Below are 16,775 nucleotides of genomic sequence, written 5' to 3' on the forward strand. Positions count from 1 at the left end.
CACAAAGCACTGAACACTGTACTACTTTTTTTTTTTAAGAGAGAGACAAAGAGAGAGGGAGGGAGGGAGACAACCCAGGAGACAGAAGGAAGGTGAGTCAAGGCCAGCCTGATCTACAAAGTGAATTCCAGGACAGCCAGAGTGACTTGGTGACACCCAGCCTCAAAATAACAAGTCAAAAATGTATTAATTTTGTATGTATGAGTGTTCTACCTACATGTTTATATGTACTCATGAGGGACAAAAGAGGGTGTTGCATCCCCTGGAACTGAAATTACATATAACTATGTGCCACTATGTGAATGCTGGAATAAAAAATTGGTCTGCTGCAATAACAAGTGCTTTTAAAACACTGAGCCATCATCTCTCTAGCCATTGTATGCTGTATTTTCTATCCATTTATAATAAAATTAAACACATAAAGCACAGTAAGCAATTAATAGCAACAGAACGGTTATAACAATGTATTATAAAGTTAATTTTTAAATTAGGGAATATTCTGAATATTTCCATGACACTCATAAACTGTGATTGGCCACAGGTGAAACATGAAGAGACCATAGGTAGGTCTCTTCTGTGATTAAAAAATCAAGGCTCTGCAACTCCTTTGTCACAGTTACAAACCACAGAGGCAAAATATCTTAGCATAATTCATTTCATTAGGGTGTACAGCTGGGTTCAATGATAGATTGCTTGCTTACCATTTTTAAGACCATAAATTACATGTCAAAGATTACCCAAAAGTGGAGATAGGGTCAAATTTTCAAATACTTGGTGTGGTTACACAACCACATTCTTGTTTAGTAGTGATGTTGGTAATCAAACACAGACTTACACTGGCAAGTGCTCAAATAGCTATACCAGCTAGTCCAGTATTGAGCTGCTCATACGAACTGGGGGTTCACACAGCTCTATCTCCAGCCCACCAGTATCCAATTTCCAAATTATTTTTATTACCTCAAGAAGAAAGCCTAGGGAATAACATTTGCCTAGTAGGCACAAGGGCCCATGTTTAACCTGAACTTAACAATATAAAAGAAAATGAAATGGGACAGTGGTAAAAAGCAATTGCTTGAAAAGGATAAAGACCTGAGTCTGAATTACATAACCCCTTAGGGGGGTGGGGAGGTATTTTGTTCACACAGACTACCAAAAAGCTCACGGAATCTGGACACTAGCCAACCTCTCTTAGCCCAATTTCTCTCACCTATTGGAGAGAAAGGCTGTTACAGGAAATTTTTTTAAAAAAACTCTTAGCACAGATGAATGTTACTTATCACTATCATCTAATACTGAAAATGCAATGGCTATAAAGCTTATTTCTTCCTTACTTTTCTGTATGGGGAAAAAAAATACAATAAACCATATGAACTAATCCAGAAGCTGAAGTAGGAGTACTGCTTGAGTCTGGGAATTCAAGACCAACACAGGCAACATAGGGAAAGACCTTCGCAAAAACAAAACCCACTAGGCATACACCTTTATTCCAAGCATACATCTTTATTCAGGAGACAAAGGCAGGCAGGTCCCCATGAGTTCCAGGTCAGTCAAGGATACATAGCGCGACACTGTCTCAAAACAAACAAAAAACCCAGGGACTAACCAACCAGTTGGCTCAGAGGACAAACCAAGTTCTACAACTTGTTTGATCCCTGGACCCCAAGTGGTAGAAAAACAAACAACTCCCACAGTTTGTCCTTTAACAAATATCAATGTGTGTACCTCAGCCTTGCATTAGCAGTGTTTGTGCATATATGGTACATAAGCAAATAAATTATGTTACGCTCCACTTACGTGAATAGATAAACAAGGTGGAATAGGAGCATACAATGAATGAAACACTAAACATTAAAAAGGAAGAAAATGCTGACATGTTACAACATGGATGAACAGAGACAACAAAATGCTAAGGACAGACATCAAGGAGCAAACACTGTGATTTGCCTTATAAAAGGTACCCTGAACAGTCAAATTCATAGATACTGAAGAAAAAAACAATTGTTTTGCTTTGCTTTTTGGAGGGTGGGGTGGGGTGAGGGATTGTTTTAAAAGACAGGACCCCCTTTATTATAAAATTCTAGATGTCCTGGCCCAGGTTGGCCTGGAACTCAAATTTTTGCCTCCATTGGGCTGGGGTAAAAGGCATGTACCACCATGCCCAGCTAACCAGCACTTTTTCAAAAGCTGAAAGTAACTACAGAATTACTGTTTAATGAACATATTTCATTTTAGGAAGATGAAAAAATTCTGGTTATGGTTACACAAAGTGTGAATATACTTAATTCTACTGCATAATACTAAGGGGGCTGGGAATATAGCTCTAGAGTGCCTGCCAAGAATGCAGGGAGCTGGGCTTACCTCAGTGTAAACCAAATGTGGTGATGTACATATACATGTGCATACACACTTATATACACACATGCACAAATCTTTAAGAACAAAACAGCATGCTCATGTATGCCTTTAAACCCAGTATCTGGGTTTAAAGGCACAGGGAAATGATCTCTGGGAGTTGAAAGCCACATGATATACAAAGTTCCAAGCAAGTCAGAGTTGCACAGTAAGATACTGTCTCAAAGCAAAAAGAAAAAGAAAAAGAAAAAGAATGGGGGGGGGGGGGGTACACAGTCAGCTCAGAGGTTAACAATGTTCAATGGAGGGCTGTCAAGATGGCTTAGAGATTAAGAGCACTGGCTGTTCTTATGAACCCAAGTTCAGTTCCCAGCAACCACATGGCACTTTACAATTGTCTCTAACTCCAGTTCCAGGGGATGCCCTCTTCCGGATTCTGTGGGCACGCATGCATACGGTACAGCATAAGACATTTACATGGTCTTAAAAAATAAAAAAAGGTTAACAAAGAATGCTTGCTGATCTTGTAAAGAACCTGTTTTGTTGCCAGCATTCCACATGAGGCAGCTCATAACCACTCAGAGGACTCAAGTCCTTTTCTAGAATCTTCAAGAATCCACACTTCATGTGTACATTTTTACACTGATACACAATTAAAAATAGATAGATAGAAGATAGATAGATAGATAGATAGATAGATAGATAGATAGATAGATAGACAGACAGACAGACAGACAGACAGACAGACAGATGGACAGATAGATGGATGAATAAAAATGTATCCTCTTAACTAGGCATGGAGACAGATACCTTTAAACCCATTTTCCAGGAGGCAGAGGCAGGCAGATCTCTGAATTCGAGGACGTGGTCTACCTAGTGAAATCCTAGAGACAGAGAGACAGACCAAACAAACAAACAAAAATCTGTTAATTTTTTTTTACATAAAAGCTGAAAAAGAAGTGTTGTTGCGTACAGTTTACAGAGATATATTTACTTTACCCACAGCTTAAAAGAAAACCAGAATTTCAAATAATATGAATAAAGACTCAAGTGAAAACAGAAGACAGCATACAAAAATAAGCATCTATCTACAAACTGCAAATAATCCAGACTGGAAAATGAGACCCACATACATATGAATAAAAGACAAAAGACTGATAGAAAAAAAAAAACTGAGATCCAGCTGTAGGAAGCTGTAAGTACCAGGATAAGGAGTTTCAACACTATTAGCAAAGAAAGATGATCAGCACTTTTCTTTAGGAACATTTACCCAACAGCACAATGAATGAGTAGGAGTAACAAAGATGGACAGCTGATCACGATAGACAAAACAAGAAAGTAATAACTGAATGACTAAAAAATGGTTATAAATACAAAGTGAATAAACTGTAATTAATAAAAGTAAAAAATGGTTATAAATGTAAAGGTATTAAGGATGCTGATTTAGTCAAAAATCTTAAGTTTAGACTAGGTTTCCTTGTTACACACAATCCTAGAATAGCACCATTATTTCTCAATATTCATCACAATGGAAATAAGGACTTTTTGTTTTCTACAATGTGAGCTCCATAAAAGCAGAAAGTATAAAGGGACTAGAGAGATGGCTTAGCAATTAAAAGCACTGGCTGCTCTTTTAAGAGGTTCTGAGTTTAATTCCCAGCACTCACATGGTGGCTCACAAACATGAATAATGGGTTATAATTCCTTCTGGTGATCATAAAGACAGAACACATATGTCTTGAAGAAAAAAAAAAAAAAGGCAGGGAGTCTTGCTGATATATTTCTTAGCACAATGTACTCAATATCTTCTTTTTTCTTTCTTTCTTTTTTTTTTGTATGTGTATTTTGTTTTTTCATTTTGGCAGTAATGCAAACAGAACACAAGGTCTAACACATGCAAGCAAAGTACTCTACCAATGAGCTAGCTAATCTCTGGCCTTCAAATAAATTCTAAATGAATGCAGAATATATACTTCTTTAAACAGCATTTATTTAAAACAAGAGCCTCTCTCTAAATCTGACTATACAGCTAATTACCTAACTCTAGTATTTGGGCCATTATGAAATATAAATTATACTCCAATATATAGCCATCAACAATTACCTTTAGTAAACTTTCTTTTCATTCTAACTTCAACAGCAAACCATTGACCAGTGCCTGAAATCTTGTCCACTATATATTCACATTTAAGTCAGAAAGTTATAACTTTAATAAGTACTAAAACACATTAATATTCAATTAATTAGGTGAGTTAAGAAATATAAAATATTTTAAAATGCCATGCATAAAAACAGGCTTACAATACCTTAGGGGGATTAAATGGATATGTTTCTGGTATTTTAATCTCTAGTTGATATCTTCCACCTAAAAAAAAAAGGGGGGGAGGAGTAGGAGAACAAATTTAAGAATGCTGCTCAAGTATGTGAAACCAAATACACTAAAAAACTGTTTCAAAATATGTATAATTTTACACTGAGTGCTGAAAAAAATTAACATCCCAAAATAAAACAATCGAAATCAAGACCTTATATAAGAAAATTAAAAGCACAAAAAATTCTATTGTATATAATACTAGTTTAACAGCAACAGAGGTAGAGACACACAAATACATTAACTCTATAGACAACCCAATGTCAAATACATAATCATTAATTAGTAGCATAAGGCTCAGTGGTTTTGTTTTCTCTAGCCCACAATGTAAGAGATGTTGACAGAAAATAGAGGGTTAAAAAAAAGAAAGTACAAGAAAGCACAGAGACAAAGGACACAGATGTCACTAACAAAAGGAACTCTCTTAGCCAGTTCTCTCCAACAAAGTCTCAATCTCGCCAAGCGGTGGTGGCACAGCCCTTTAATCCCAGTACTTGGGAGGCAGAGGCAGGAGGATCTCTAGAATGAGGCCAGCCTGGTCTACAGAGGGCGTTCCAGGACAGCAGGGGAAAAAAAAAAGTTTCAATCTTACCATTTATCCCCTAAGGAAAGACATGGTGTCATACAGCTGTAACCCTAGCACGTGAACAGTATAGATAAGAGAAAACCAGGAACCCAAGACCCATCGTGGCTTCACAGAAACATCAAGAATAGCATGAACTACATGAGACCTATCTCAAAACAAAAAGGATTAACTTGTGTCTCTAAATTGGATGTCAATCCTTGATTTAAATTTTCAAAACAAAGTTAAAGAAAATAAGAAACAGGCTAAGACACACAGCACTATCCTCTCTCCGAAGACTACTAACTAGCAATAATTTGTATAAACAAAAAAACAATATTCTGTTTGGTTCTGAAACTATCTTGAACAACCAGAAGTTAAACAAGCATTTGGGAACTGGAGGAAGGGTAATGTAGCTAGGATCTCACAACTGAAGTATTAAAAAAAAAAAAAAAAAAAAAAAACCCGTAACTCCATGAAACTAAGGGCTTGTTCTACTAATCAAGGAATAAACTAAATAAATAAATAAATAGATAGATAGATAGATAAATAAATCCTGTCATATTATTGAATGAGTTACTTAATCAAGGTTTTATTTCAATTGATACAGATTTCATTACAGTATCATTCCTTCATATGCATGTGAAAAGTAACACAGAGATGTGCTAGTGGCATTATTATCAAACATTCAGCTCTTAAAATTTTTAAATTGTCACTATATCTGGAGTCCTTTTGATCTACCTTTCTCACTGCCATGAATGTATGCATTTGGATTTCAGAAAAAAATAAAAGAGCATTTTACTGATACCCAAGTTCTTTAAGCAACATCCACCTCCCCCCACCTCACATACCCCAAGGTCTCACTATTTAGCCCAGGTGGTCCTAAACCTGTATTACTCCTGCCTCAGCTTTCTAAGTGCTGGGATTACAGGAATGCAATAGCATTCTTTTCCTTCAAAAATATTCTGATTCCAATTCTTTTTGCCTCATCATTCTTTTTGTTAGACGCCCCTCTATTAAATGATATATGAACTGAACAAAATGCCTGAATCAAGAACCTATGGTAATAGTGATAGGTAAAGAAAAGAAGTCAGAACAGAAGAAAAAAGACAGGTAAGAGAAAGGTACTTAAGAGAATTTTGTAAATATAGAGACCATTTATATTACAAATTATAAATAACAACTCGAAATATAGGTATTTTGCTTAAATAAAATGTAGACCCATCTTTTTTCTTTTTTAGTATTAAAAAAATATAGGTTTACTGAAAGTGAAAGTAAAAGCACAGATTATACCCGCACAAGAAAATGGCTCCAGCACACATGTGGTGTATCCCACATGGGCCCTTCTAAGATTCTCTGTGTTTCTGACTAAACTTCATAGCGGCATTTTAATATCTGTCACAAAGCTCTTTCTTCTTAAATACTTTAAAAAATTTAGGAGCAGAGAACCCAGACATGATATATAAACACTGTTAGATTGTGGAGTTCTCAAAATCTACTCCATGTCACACTGGTTTGTCAAGCATTAATCACCAACTTTCATACAAAATCATTGTAGGATCAGCCATGGCGTACAGTAATTTCTAGTCTGAGAATGGCCTTTAGCAGTGCATCAGTAAGTGACCTCACCTTGCAAATATCCTACAACAGTAAGGCAGCTCTGTCACTGGGTAATGTGATCTCAAAAGCCCACAGTCATATAAGTGGCCCCATCACTGAATAGCTAAGACTTTTATAAGCATTATACACAACAACCTTCAACATAAAACATTTACCTCTTGAAGAATACATTTACTTTTTATTCTATTTGTGTTTTCTGTTGCTTGGTTTTAGAAACCAGGTCTTGCTATGTTTCCTGAGCTAGCCTTGAACTCTTAGCCTCATGTAATTTTTCCATCTCATTCTCCTAAATAGCCTAACTACAGACATGCTAGCACACATAACTTTTTTTCTTTTAATCTAGTTTTATGTTTCTAAGTTTTTCACCTACATGTATATCTGTGTGAGGGTGTCAGAAGCTCTGGAACTAGAATTACTGATAGGTGTAAGCAGTCATGTGGGTGCTGGGAATTGAACCTGGGTCCACTGGAAGAATAGCCTGTGCTCTCAACTGCTGAGCCATCCTCCAGTCCTCATTACACACAAGTTTAAGAATAACCACAAATTATGAAACATTACCAACTTTTTTCTCTTATCTCCTTGGGGTGATGGTGGTAGGGTATATGAAACACACTCTCTGTATTTAGTCATACCTGGGTCTCACTTCTCCAAAGAGTGGCCCTGAATTCATAGCAATCCTCACCCTCCCAAACGCAAGGGTTACAAGCATGAGCCATTATAGCCAAAGAAAAAACTGTGACCTTTAACTTCTTCCAAAGAGAAGAAAGGAAGTATATGAGAATTACTGAACTGCCCATTTAAATTTGACAAATTTGAAAAAACTTTCAGGCAAAAATAACTAAATTAATTCTTTACCACTGAGTTTTTTAGAAAAGGAAGTTAAGAAAACTGAGTAGTGAAATGTAATATGGCAATTTTCCATTTTCTCCTTAAAAATCTGAACGTTTTTAAAACATAAGACTGCTTTTTAATGATAATATAAATGAATATTTTATGAGTTAACCTTTGCTTTAGCTTTAAATTTAAACCAAAAACAACAGCAGACCGTGGAGAAAAAGCTCGGAGTTGTGCCTGCCCAGCAAGCACACTGGCCTAGGTTCTATGCCCAGCTCATCTCCAAATAAGCAGCAAGAAGAAAACAAACAAACCACAACAAGACTTCTTTCATTTATGCTTATATTCAGAAGGAAAAGTTAATGACATAAATGGTAATAATTTTCTACTAGTTTCACTTTGAGTTTTAGGATAAAAACATATTTTAAAAATAATCTACTCTTCAAGTACATGCTCCTAAATCATATAAAAGCTAATAAAAATGTTTTTACTTTGAAGCAGTTACAGAAAAACAAATAACTTGTTTCTAGCAAATATGGAATGTTTTATCTTACTCTAAGAAAAATTATTACCCAATTTTTACAAGTTCACATATTTATGAATCACTGCTAACAAGGTAACAGTCTAGCCACTGAAATTAAGGGGTCCCTGAGTATTATGTTTACTGGAAGAGCTCTAGAATAAAAATACTATTTCTTGAATTTTAAAAATGTCTGAACACAAGGGCTAGAGAGATGGCTCAGCAGTTAAGAGCACTGGCTGCTCCTCCAGAGGACCTGAGTTCAATTCCCAGCAACCACATGGTGGCTTTCAACTATCTATAATGGAATCTCATTCCCTCTTCTGCTGTGCATGAAAACAGTGTTCATATATATAAAATAAATAAATCATTTTTAAAAAAATATCTGAACAAGCTGGGCGTAGTAGCACACACATATAATACCAGCACTCTGGGAGACAGAGAGGCAAGTAGATGATCTCTGTGAGTTCGAGGTCTACAAAGCAAGTCTAGGCCACCCAAGGCTACCCAGAGAAACTGTGTTTCAAAAAAAAAAAAAATCTCAAAAAGCACTTCAGGAACAATATAGGGTTGAAGATGTAGCACAGTTTATAACCGCTTGGGAACAAGCATAAGGCTTTGAATTTGGTCCTCAGTACCACATAAATATATGAATGAATGAATGAATGAATGAATGAATGAATGGATAGATGATGAAAACACCACAATTATAGTACCTGCCATTAAAGAAGCTAGGGGATCTAAACAATATTTGCTACTAAGATGTTTTGATAAGATAATTAAGATCTTCTCCACTAATGGATTTCAAGAGAACTAAATGAGCCAGATGCAGTGATACATGCCTTTAATCCCAGCACCTGCAACAGGCAGGCAGATATCTCTGAATTCAATGCCAGCCTGGTCTACATACAGGCCAACAGGGGTACACAGTGAGATTCTGACTTAAAAAAAAAAAAAATCACATAAAACACATGCAACAAGCCAGACATACTAGTAGAAATGGAATAAATAGCAATATGATTTTTCACACTTCAGAATTGGAGATCTATGGGTTGTGCCTGTGAGCCCTGCAACTGGAAAACAGAAGCAGGAGCTTAGAAGCAGCCACAGCTGGCAGTCAGAGGACAGCTTAGGCCACAGAACTTATCTCAAAAAATCAGAGGGGAGGCAAGAGAGTAGAGGGAAAGAGAAATGAACGCCAGGTAAAGGTGACTCACACTGGCAAATTGAAGGAGGACTGCTGAGAGTTGAGGACAGCTGGAACTACAAAGAAAACCTGTTTCAAAAACCAACAAAAAGCCAGGCAGTGGTGGCACACATCTTTAATCCCAGAACTTGGGAGACAGAGGAAGTAGATCTCTGAGTTTGTCTACAAAGCAAGTCCAGGAGAGAAAAATCCTGTCTCCAAAAAAAAAAAAAAAAAAAAAATTGATGATAGTTTTATGATATTCTATGAGCTTTTAAGATTTTAAATGAAAAACTGCCAAATACTGAGTTCTCTGAACTGAACTTCATTCCAGACTACAGAGAGCACTCCACTTAAAGTAGCCGTAAGCACCACTTCCAGTACTCGGTGAATCCTGATTTAATCAAAAACAGAAAGTTATTAAAAGCACAGGCTTTGAAGTCAAAGGCAAACCAAATCCCAGCTGTTCCACTTAAGATGTCTGACCTTAGACAAATGGCTTAAATTCTCTAAGTTCAAATTTGTCCATTAAACAGGGATTACTATACTTTTATTATACTTACCTTGTAATATGGTGAAACTGAGTAAGAAAATACATGTAGTGCTCTTACAAGGAAATGCTACTACATATGCTTTCTATTAAACAAATATTTGAATTGTCATTATGTAATATGCAAAAGTCATGGTTGTTCTACACAACCCAAATCTGCAATACTCATTAAAGAAGATCTGTCTAAGAAATCCAAATGCCAATTTCTTCCTTCATCATATACTTAATTCCAGATTCTAAAGTAAGAAGCTAAAATCATAATTAATGAATATGGAAAATCAGCAAAGCTATTTCCTTTTTTGTATTCTTTAAAATAATTACTAAAAGTAGTTTTAAATAAAGAAATTAAGTATTTGGATAACAACCTATAAAAATATGTTACCAAATGTTTACGAAGTAATGGGAAGGGGGAGTTTTGTTTATTTACTTATGTGCATCGCTGTTTTGACTGCATGTATGTTTGTGTGAGGGTGTGAGAGCCCCTAGAACAGTTGTGATCTGCCATGTGGGTACTGAGAATTGAACCTGAGTCTTCTGAAGAGCAGCCAGTGCTCTTAACCACTGTCTCTCCAGCCCCTGGAGGGAGAGCTTTAAAAGCAAAACCACCATCTTATTAGTCAAAAAGTTAAGACAAGGTTTGCTATTAATTATATCCAGGGTATCCAGGGTATCTGACTTAATATTCTTTCTACATTTATGCTATAAATATGTGGCTGCTTTAAACAACAGAATTGGAAACAAGATAAAGAAAGAAGTTTTACAGCATAGCAAAATAAGACATATGGAATGTTAAATTTTAAGCCTGCAAGACCTGTAACCTGGCTCTGCTATATTTATTTGATAATTTTTTTTTAAATCAGCTAGAACTCAGTAAGAAAAATCAGTCCAGTTACTGTCAAAATGTATTATCATTTTAAAAACTTCAATATACCCTAAGCCAAATAAAATTATCTTCCATGAATTTTATCAATAGATGCTCAAGATTACTCTGACTCAATGTTTCAGACAAGTTCTAATACGCACAATATTTTGATACAGAAAAAAGTACTTGCCTTCATATGGTGTGTCTGGAGGTCCTGCTATTTCTCCTCTTAATTCTGTAAAATTCTCATCTACAAGATCTACTTTAATTTGATTTTTGCTCGTCTTAAAAATAAACAGAAAATAAATGTTAGTTATACCAGCAAGAAGAAAGCCTATTTTAAAATATTACCTATTAAAAAATTTAAAACCCATTTCTCATGTTTGATTATCTACTTTAGTAAAACAAGTCTATGCTGTTCTAAGACCTAAAAATCTTTTAAACAAACATTTTAACTTCAATATTTATAATAAAATAGTACCAATTTGAACAAGAGTGCAATTGTTTATTGACCTTATAGAATTTTATTAGAGACAAATTATTTTTTGTTGGCCAATTCAATGCATGCTCTTTTTCTGCAGTTGACTGCTAAGATGCTGTCTCTATACTTGTCTAGCCAATCACAAGAAAATTTATGGTAGGTAAAAGCCATTTAGGCAATAAGCTCCCATTTGAATTAATCATAACAATTCTAAATATTTAATTAACTGATTAAATTACTTACTATACCACCAACCACAATGATAAACACTCTAGGCATAGCATTTCTTTCCATGATAAAATCCTAAATGTCTTACTAAAATCTTCTAATGCCTTCTATTTATTTTTGTTTCACTTTAGTGACAACTACCTTCAGACTAAAACAAACCTACTTTAAATTTATCTCTACTTATTTTGCACTTAATGCTTCTCAACGCATTCTTCATAACCTTGTGACAGGCCATCCTCAATAGTCATGACCACCTTAAATAATTCAGAAAAATGACCCAATGTGATTCACAATAGCATTCACTTCTAACGGATCTATCTGCCTGCAAATAAACTCTTTCCATTTACCATCTTGTGCCTTTACTGTTACCTTATTGATCTATATGCAGAACATTAATTTACCAGTTTTCTCAATTGAAAACTAAACCCCTAAAATACAAGTTTATTTTAATTTGAATTCTCTATTTTTATGTAAGTAACATACCTAACATTTATGAAAGAAAGGCTCACAAAGATTTCAATAAATAAATTTGTTGGCTTTTAGAAGCAACTTCTCAATGAACAGAACAACAATAATGACTATTGTTTAAGGTCTTTAGCATCTTCTTTTCACCTCTTATAAAAACCACCAGCCAGTTTTACCTTTTGTGTATAACAAATACTTTTAGTATAGAAACAGTATGTAACTCAAAATCCAACTTAAGTGTTCATCATTCATAATATTTAAAAAAAAAAAAAAACACAAGATAGAAAAATTACTTTAATGCATTCTAAAAGCATTCTAATTGGTACTGGTTTCTTTCATAACTTTTTTCTACCAGATGACAGTATCTCATTTTTCTTCAAAATATTTTTGTTCAAAGAATGATTATTAATGATAAATATACATGTGAACAGTCTTCCTGTATTCTAGGAAATTAGTACTCTTTGTATTTGTGGTGGAGGAGGAAATGTGTATTTTAGTAAAAATAATTTGTTATGTGTAAGAGTGAATGTTAAAAAACTGGAGGCAGAGTTTTACCAACCAATTAAGCAGCCACAAATATCAACTTCATACCTCATTTCTCCCACTAAGATTTCTAAGCAAAGCAGTATGGTACATCATCAGTGCTTTCAAAGATTACTACATAGCATCTAACAATCAATCTCAGATCTAAAATGAAGTAATAACACTAAAATGGTACGGTAATGAAAGATCTAATTAGTCTTGGGGTTTTGTTTTGTTTCTTTTCGAGACAGGGTTTCTCTGTGTAGCCCCAGCTGTCCTGGACTCACTTTGTAGAACAGGCTGGCTTCAAACTCAGAGCTCAGCCTGCCTGAGTGCTGGGACTACAGGTGTGTACCACTGAGCCCGGCTTAGAGTTGTTTTCAAAGAAGAAAGAGAAGGTAATTAACTAGAAAACTGCTTTCTTACAACTGTCCCAATTCTCTGATTAGTAAAATGCTAAGTAAATAATTAATAACTTTATACCTGTCCTTATCTGTCCGTATCACCCCCAGATTATAATTCAGAGGTGAAAAAATGAATCTTTTTTTTCACTCCATAGAAAGAACACTACTAGTATATGAAGGATTTACTAAATCAGCTCAAGAAAATAACATCACCATGATGAATCCCATTATAAAGAAGCATTCTACATGGTCTAGAGTAGGGTCTTTATCTGCAGGTAAGTAAAGATAAAAAGAAAATGAAAAGTTAAAAACATGACTTTTCACAACTCAATTCTTTATCAAGATAATAATTACTCTTTCTATCTTCAGTTTGATTTAAACATCCAATTATTTCACAATCAAAACCTCCCACTACCCACACAGCCTGACTTAAAATCTCAGTCTAAAAAAAAAATATCTCAGTCTGTGACTCAGGTACATTAGGAAACATAGACAATAGCAAGAAACAACAACAGCAGAAAAGCATGGCCTCTGGAATCAAATGCTGAATCCTGCTTTTGTCCCTGACTTGTGCTATTAGTTTGGGGAATGCCACTGCAACTGTAACTCTCAATTTTATTAAAATGAGAGTGCCTGTCTTACAATCATTTTGATAACAAATTTTACTAAAGTTTTTTGGTCTTTATTGTTTTAAAAGAGAGATAGTGGTGGTGCTGGGCTCAATCCCAGAACCCTTGGGTACCCTAGGTAAGACATCACCAGTACTGTTCTGAGTAGATGGGTTTCCTAAGCACACACTGCATCGTCACACCCTTTGCTTAACAACAAATAATCTTTGATTATTTCAAATAATCTTTGTAATTTATTTCACATTTCTAAGAATGGAAACATTAATTTCTTAAAAAAAAAAACAAAAACAAACAAACAAAGTGTTACCCATAAAGAATGCAACAAGCAGGGCAAAGCTATAGCTTACACAGGGAACCTTGAGTGTGTTACTTTGGCACTACATCTTAGTGAGGACAAATGCAAAGCTGTTTTCTATAGCTTTCTTCTAACAATTCAGCAAAAGGCAGGAGTTCTAGCAGTCTTGGTCTTTCTGATGTCATTTGGATCTACAAAGCATTACTAATTCCTAACACAAAATAGATGGCCAGGCATGGTGGTGCATACCTTTAATCCCAGCATCAGAAGGCAGATGCAGGCACTTCTCTGAGTTTGAAGCTATATAGCAAGTCCCAGGACAGCCAGAGAAACCATGTCTCAAAAAGCAAAAAGGGAAGATAAAAGATACAGCTCCTAGCAAGCAATGTAGTTACTATTAAAATAGAGCAAAACAGCATAGAACACTGAAGATAATCTACATGAACTAAAATAAATGAAACACATTGCTAACGAGAAAGTGCAGAATTCTGGGCTGGGACACAGCTCAGTTAGTAAGGGTACCTAGAACGCATGAAGTCCTGGCTGGGTCTGATCCCAAAACTAGGGAGGTAGAAGGAGGATGAAGAGAAATTGAAGATTATCCTCAGCTACAAAGCAAATCTGAGGCTGGCCTAGACTACATAAGATTCTTATCTCAAAAGAAGAAAATCGAAGGGAAGGAAAAAGGAAATGGATGCCAGCCACATGGTTCAATAGGTAAAAGGAGGTGCCACCAAATATGACATTTTCTAGGATCTTCACGGTAGGAGAGAACCAAAAAACCCTACAAGACAAGCTGTCCTCTGATCTCATTGCACCTACATGTAGATACAGACACATGTGTACCTATATAGACACGCAAATGTAAAAATAAACGGGAAAAAGTACAAAATGTAATGCAGTCTTGGCTAGAATAGGTATATAGAGCATGTGCAGGCCCAAACTTAAATCCCACACTACCCTTCTCCCAAACCCCCCAAAAAAGGCTGACATGGGCTGGAGAGAAGGCTCAGAGGTTAAGAGCACCGACTGCTCTCCCAAAGGTCCTGAGTTCAATTCCCAGCAACCACACGGTGGCTCACAACCATTTATAATGAGATCTGGTGCCCTCTTCTGACCTACAGGTGTACATGCAGACAGAATACAATATACATAATAAATAAGAAAAGTGGTTTAAAAAAAAAGGTTGACAAGATTCTAATGTATGTTCAGGAATGGGAAAAAAAAACACAAACAAAAAATAATACAAAACAATCCTTGACATATTAATGCTAAGTATAAAGTAGCAATTGGTACTATTACTGTTCTTTCAGTCTCCCAATGAAGCCCAGACCAACCTCAAACCTGTAGTGATCTTTCTGATTTGGCCTACTCAATGTTAGCATTTTGGATGTGTGCCATCATACACATATTTGGTATTGATGATCAAAGTAAGGCTTTGCATATGTTAGGGTTAAGAAAGTTCTACCCAGCTGAGACACATTACTACACCATAAACACTATTCTTGTTGTTTTGAGTGTGAGTGCCATGCATGCACGTTTGCTTGTCCCATGGAGGTCGGAAGAGGCAGATGGCTTCCCCTGGAACTGGGTATGAGACATCAAGTAGGTACTGGAAATCAAAGCCAGGTCCTCTAAAAAAGCAGCAAATGCTCTTAACTACTGAGCTGTCTTCTCTAGCCCAAATACTGTATCTTTTAAAAGTAAAAAAATTCACAAACACTTTCCTTGCATTTATTCTACAATGAAATTTTAATCCAAATATCAAGCTAAGCATGGTAATGTAGATCTAAAATCCTAAGCACTAGAGATGCACAAGTATGAGGATCACCTCCAGTTCAGGGCCAGCCTGGTCTATCTACACATCAAGTTCCAATTCAACGGACTACATGACCAGACCCTGTCTTAAAAGAGAGATGGGGAAAGGTTACTAGAAAGGCAGTTCAGTGGTTAAGAGCACTTGCTGTTCTTCCAAAGAAAACAGGTTCAGTTCCCAGCACCCACAGGATTATCTCACTCCAGTTCCATGAATTCTTATACCCTCTTCTGGCCTCTGTGAGCACCGGATATATAGGTGGTGCACAAACATATCTGCAGGCAAAGCACTCATACACATAAAGAATGAAAAGGAGGGAGAGGGAGATGGAGCAGAAGGAAAGACAAGACTATAGAGGCATGGAAGTACTCTACTGTCTGAATGAAGTCCACTAATGAAGCTGTCTGAGAAGAATTCTGAAAGCTTGAAAGAAAAGGTCTTGTAAGCTTTTCCTCCAATACATGGTTGTTCTTGGAGTGTGCTTTTGTGCCCCTCCAAGGTGAGTGGTTCATTTCAGTACCTAGCATGTTACTTTTATTACTCAGATGACATTTCCAAGCCTGGTTGTTTTCATGACTGTATACAGCTTGAACTTACCTGAACTTTGTTCAAATGACCTTTGTTCACATGACCCTTAGAATATCCTCAGATATAAATCCTCTGAAGCCCTGAATAAAGTTGGCAATTTCATGAGACTTCAGCTACACTCTCCTAGGTCTATGTCACCAACTAGAGCAGTAACTCTACCACTGAGTTGCATCATTCCAACCCTGATATAAGTATTAATTTAAAATGAGCATAGTTGCTCAAATTTATAATCCCAGCACTTGAGGAGCTGACACAAGAGGACTGCTAGGAACCAGACATGGACAGAAGGTGAATTCTATGCCAGCCTCCTCTATATAATGCAAACCTGTCTTAGAGGAAGAGAAAGTGGACCAGAATATTGAGAGAAGAATTTGATGAAAGAAAAATTAAAACAGCAAGTTGAAGGAAGAGAAGAATTCGATTCTCCAAAACTTGTTTGAAATAAAGATTTTTAAGGCTTAGAAATTTATTACCTTCTGTTAAGTCTCAA

General features: G+C 36.0%; 1 protein-coding gene across 4 annotated transcripts in view; it reads right to left on the reverse strand.

The window, feature by feature from the left end:
• The window catches only part of Ube2k (ubiquitin conjugating enzyme E2 K), a 61,362-nt gene that overhangs the window by 21,852 nt on the left and 22,735 nt on the right, over nt 1–16,775 (reverse strand). For 3 of the 4 annotated variants that reach the window (XM_021658708.2, XM_060365263.1, XM_060365264.1), the window contains exons 2-3: nt 11,048–11,141; nt 4,659–4,717 (exon numbers count right to left, since the gene is read on the reverse strand). In XM_021658708.2, coding sequence (XP_021514383.1) covers nt 4,659–4,717; nt 11,048–11,141 — 153 coding nt within the window. The remainder of the gene's footprint in view (nt 1–4,658; nt 4,718–11,047; nt 11,142–16,775) is intronic. The other variant, XM_060365265.1, reaches the window with a different exon arrangement.

This window comes from Meriones unguiculatus, chromosome 12 (assembly GCF_030254825.1).
Source record: "Meriones unguiculatus strain TT.TT164.6M chromosome 12, Bangor_MerUng_6.1, whole genome shotgun sequence".
Taxonomy (NCBI): domain Eukaryota; kingdom Metazoa; phylum Chordata; class Mammalia; order Rodentia; family Muridae; genus Meriones; species Meriones unguiculatus.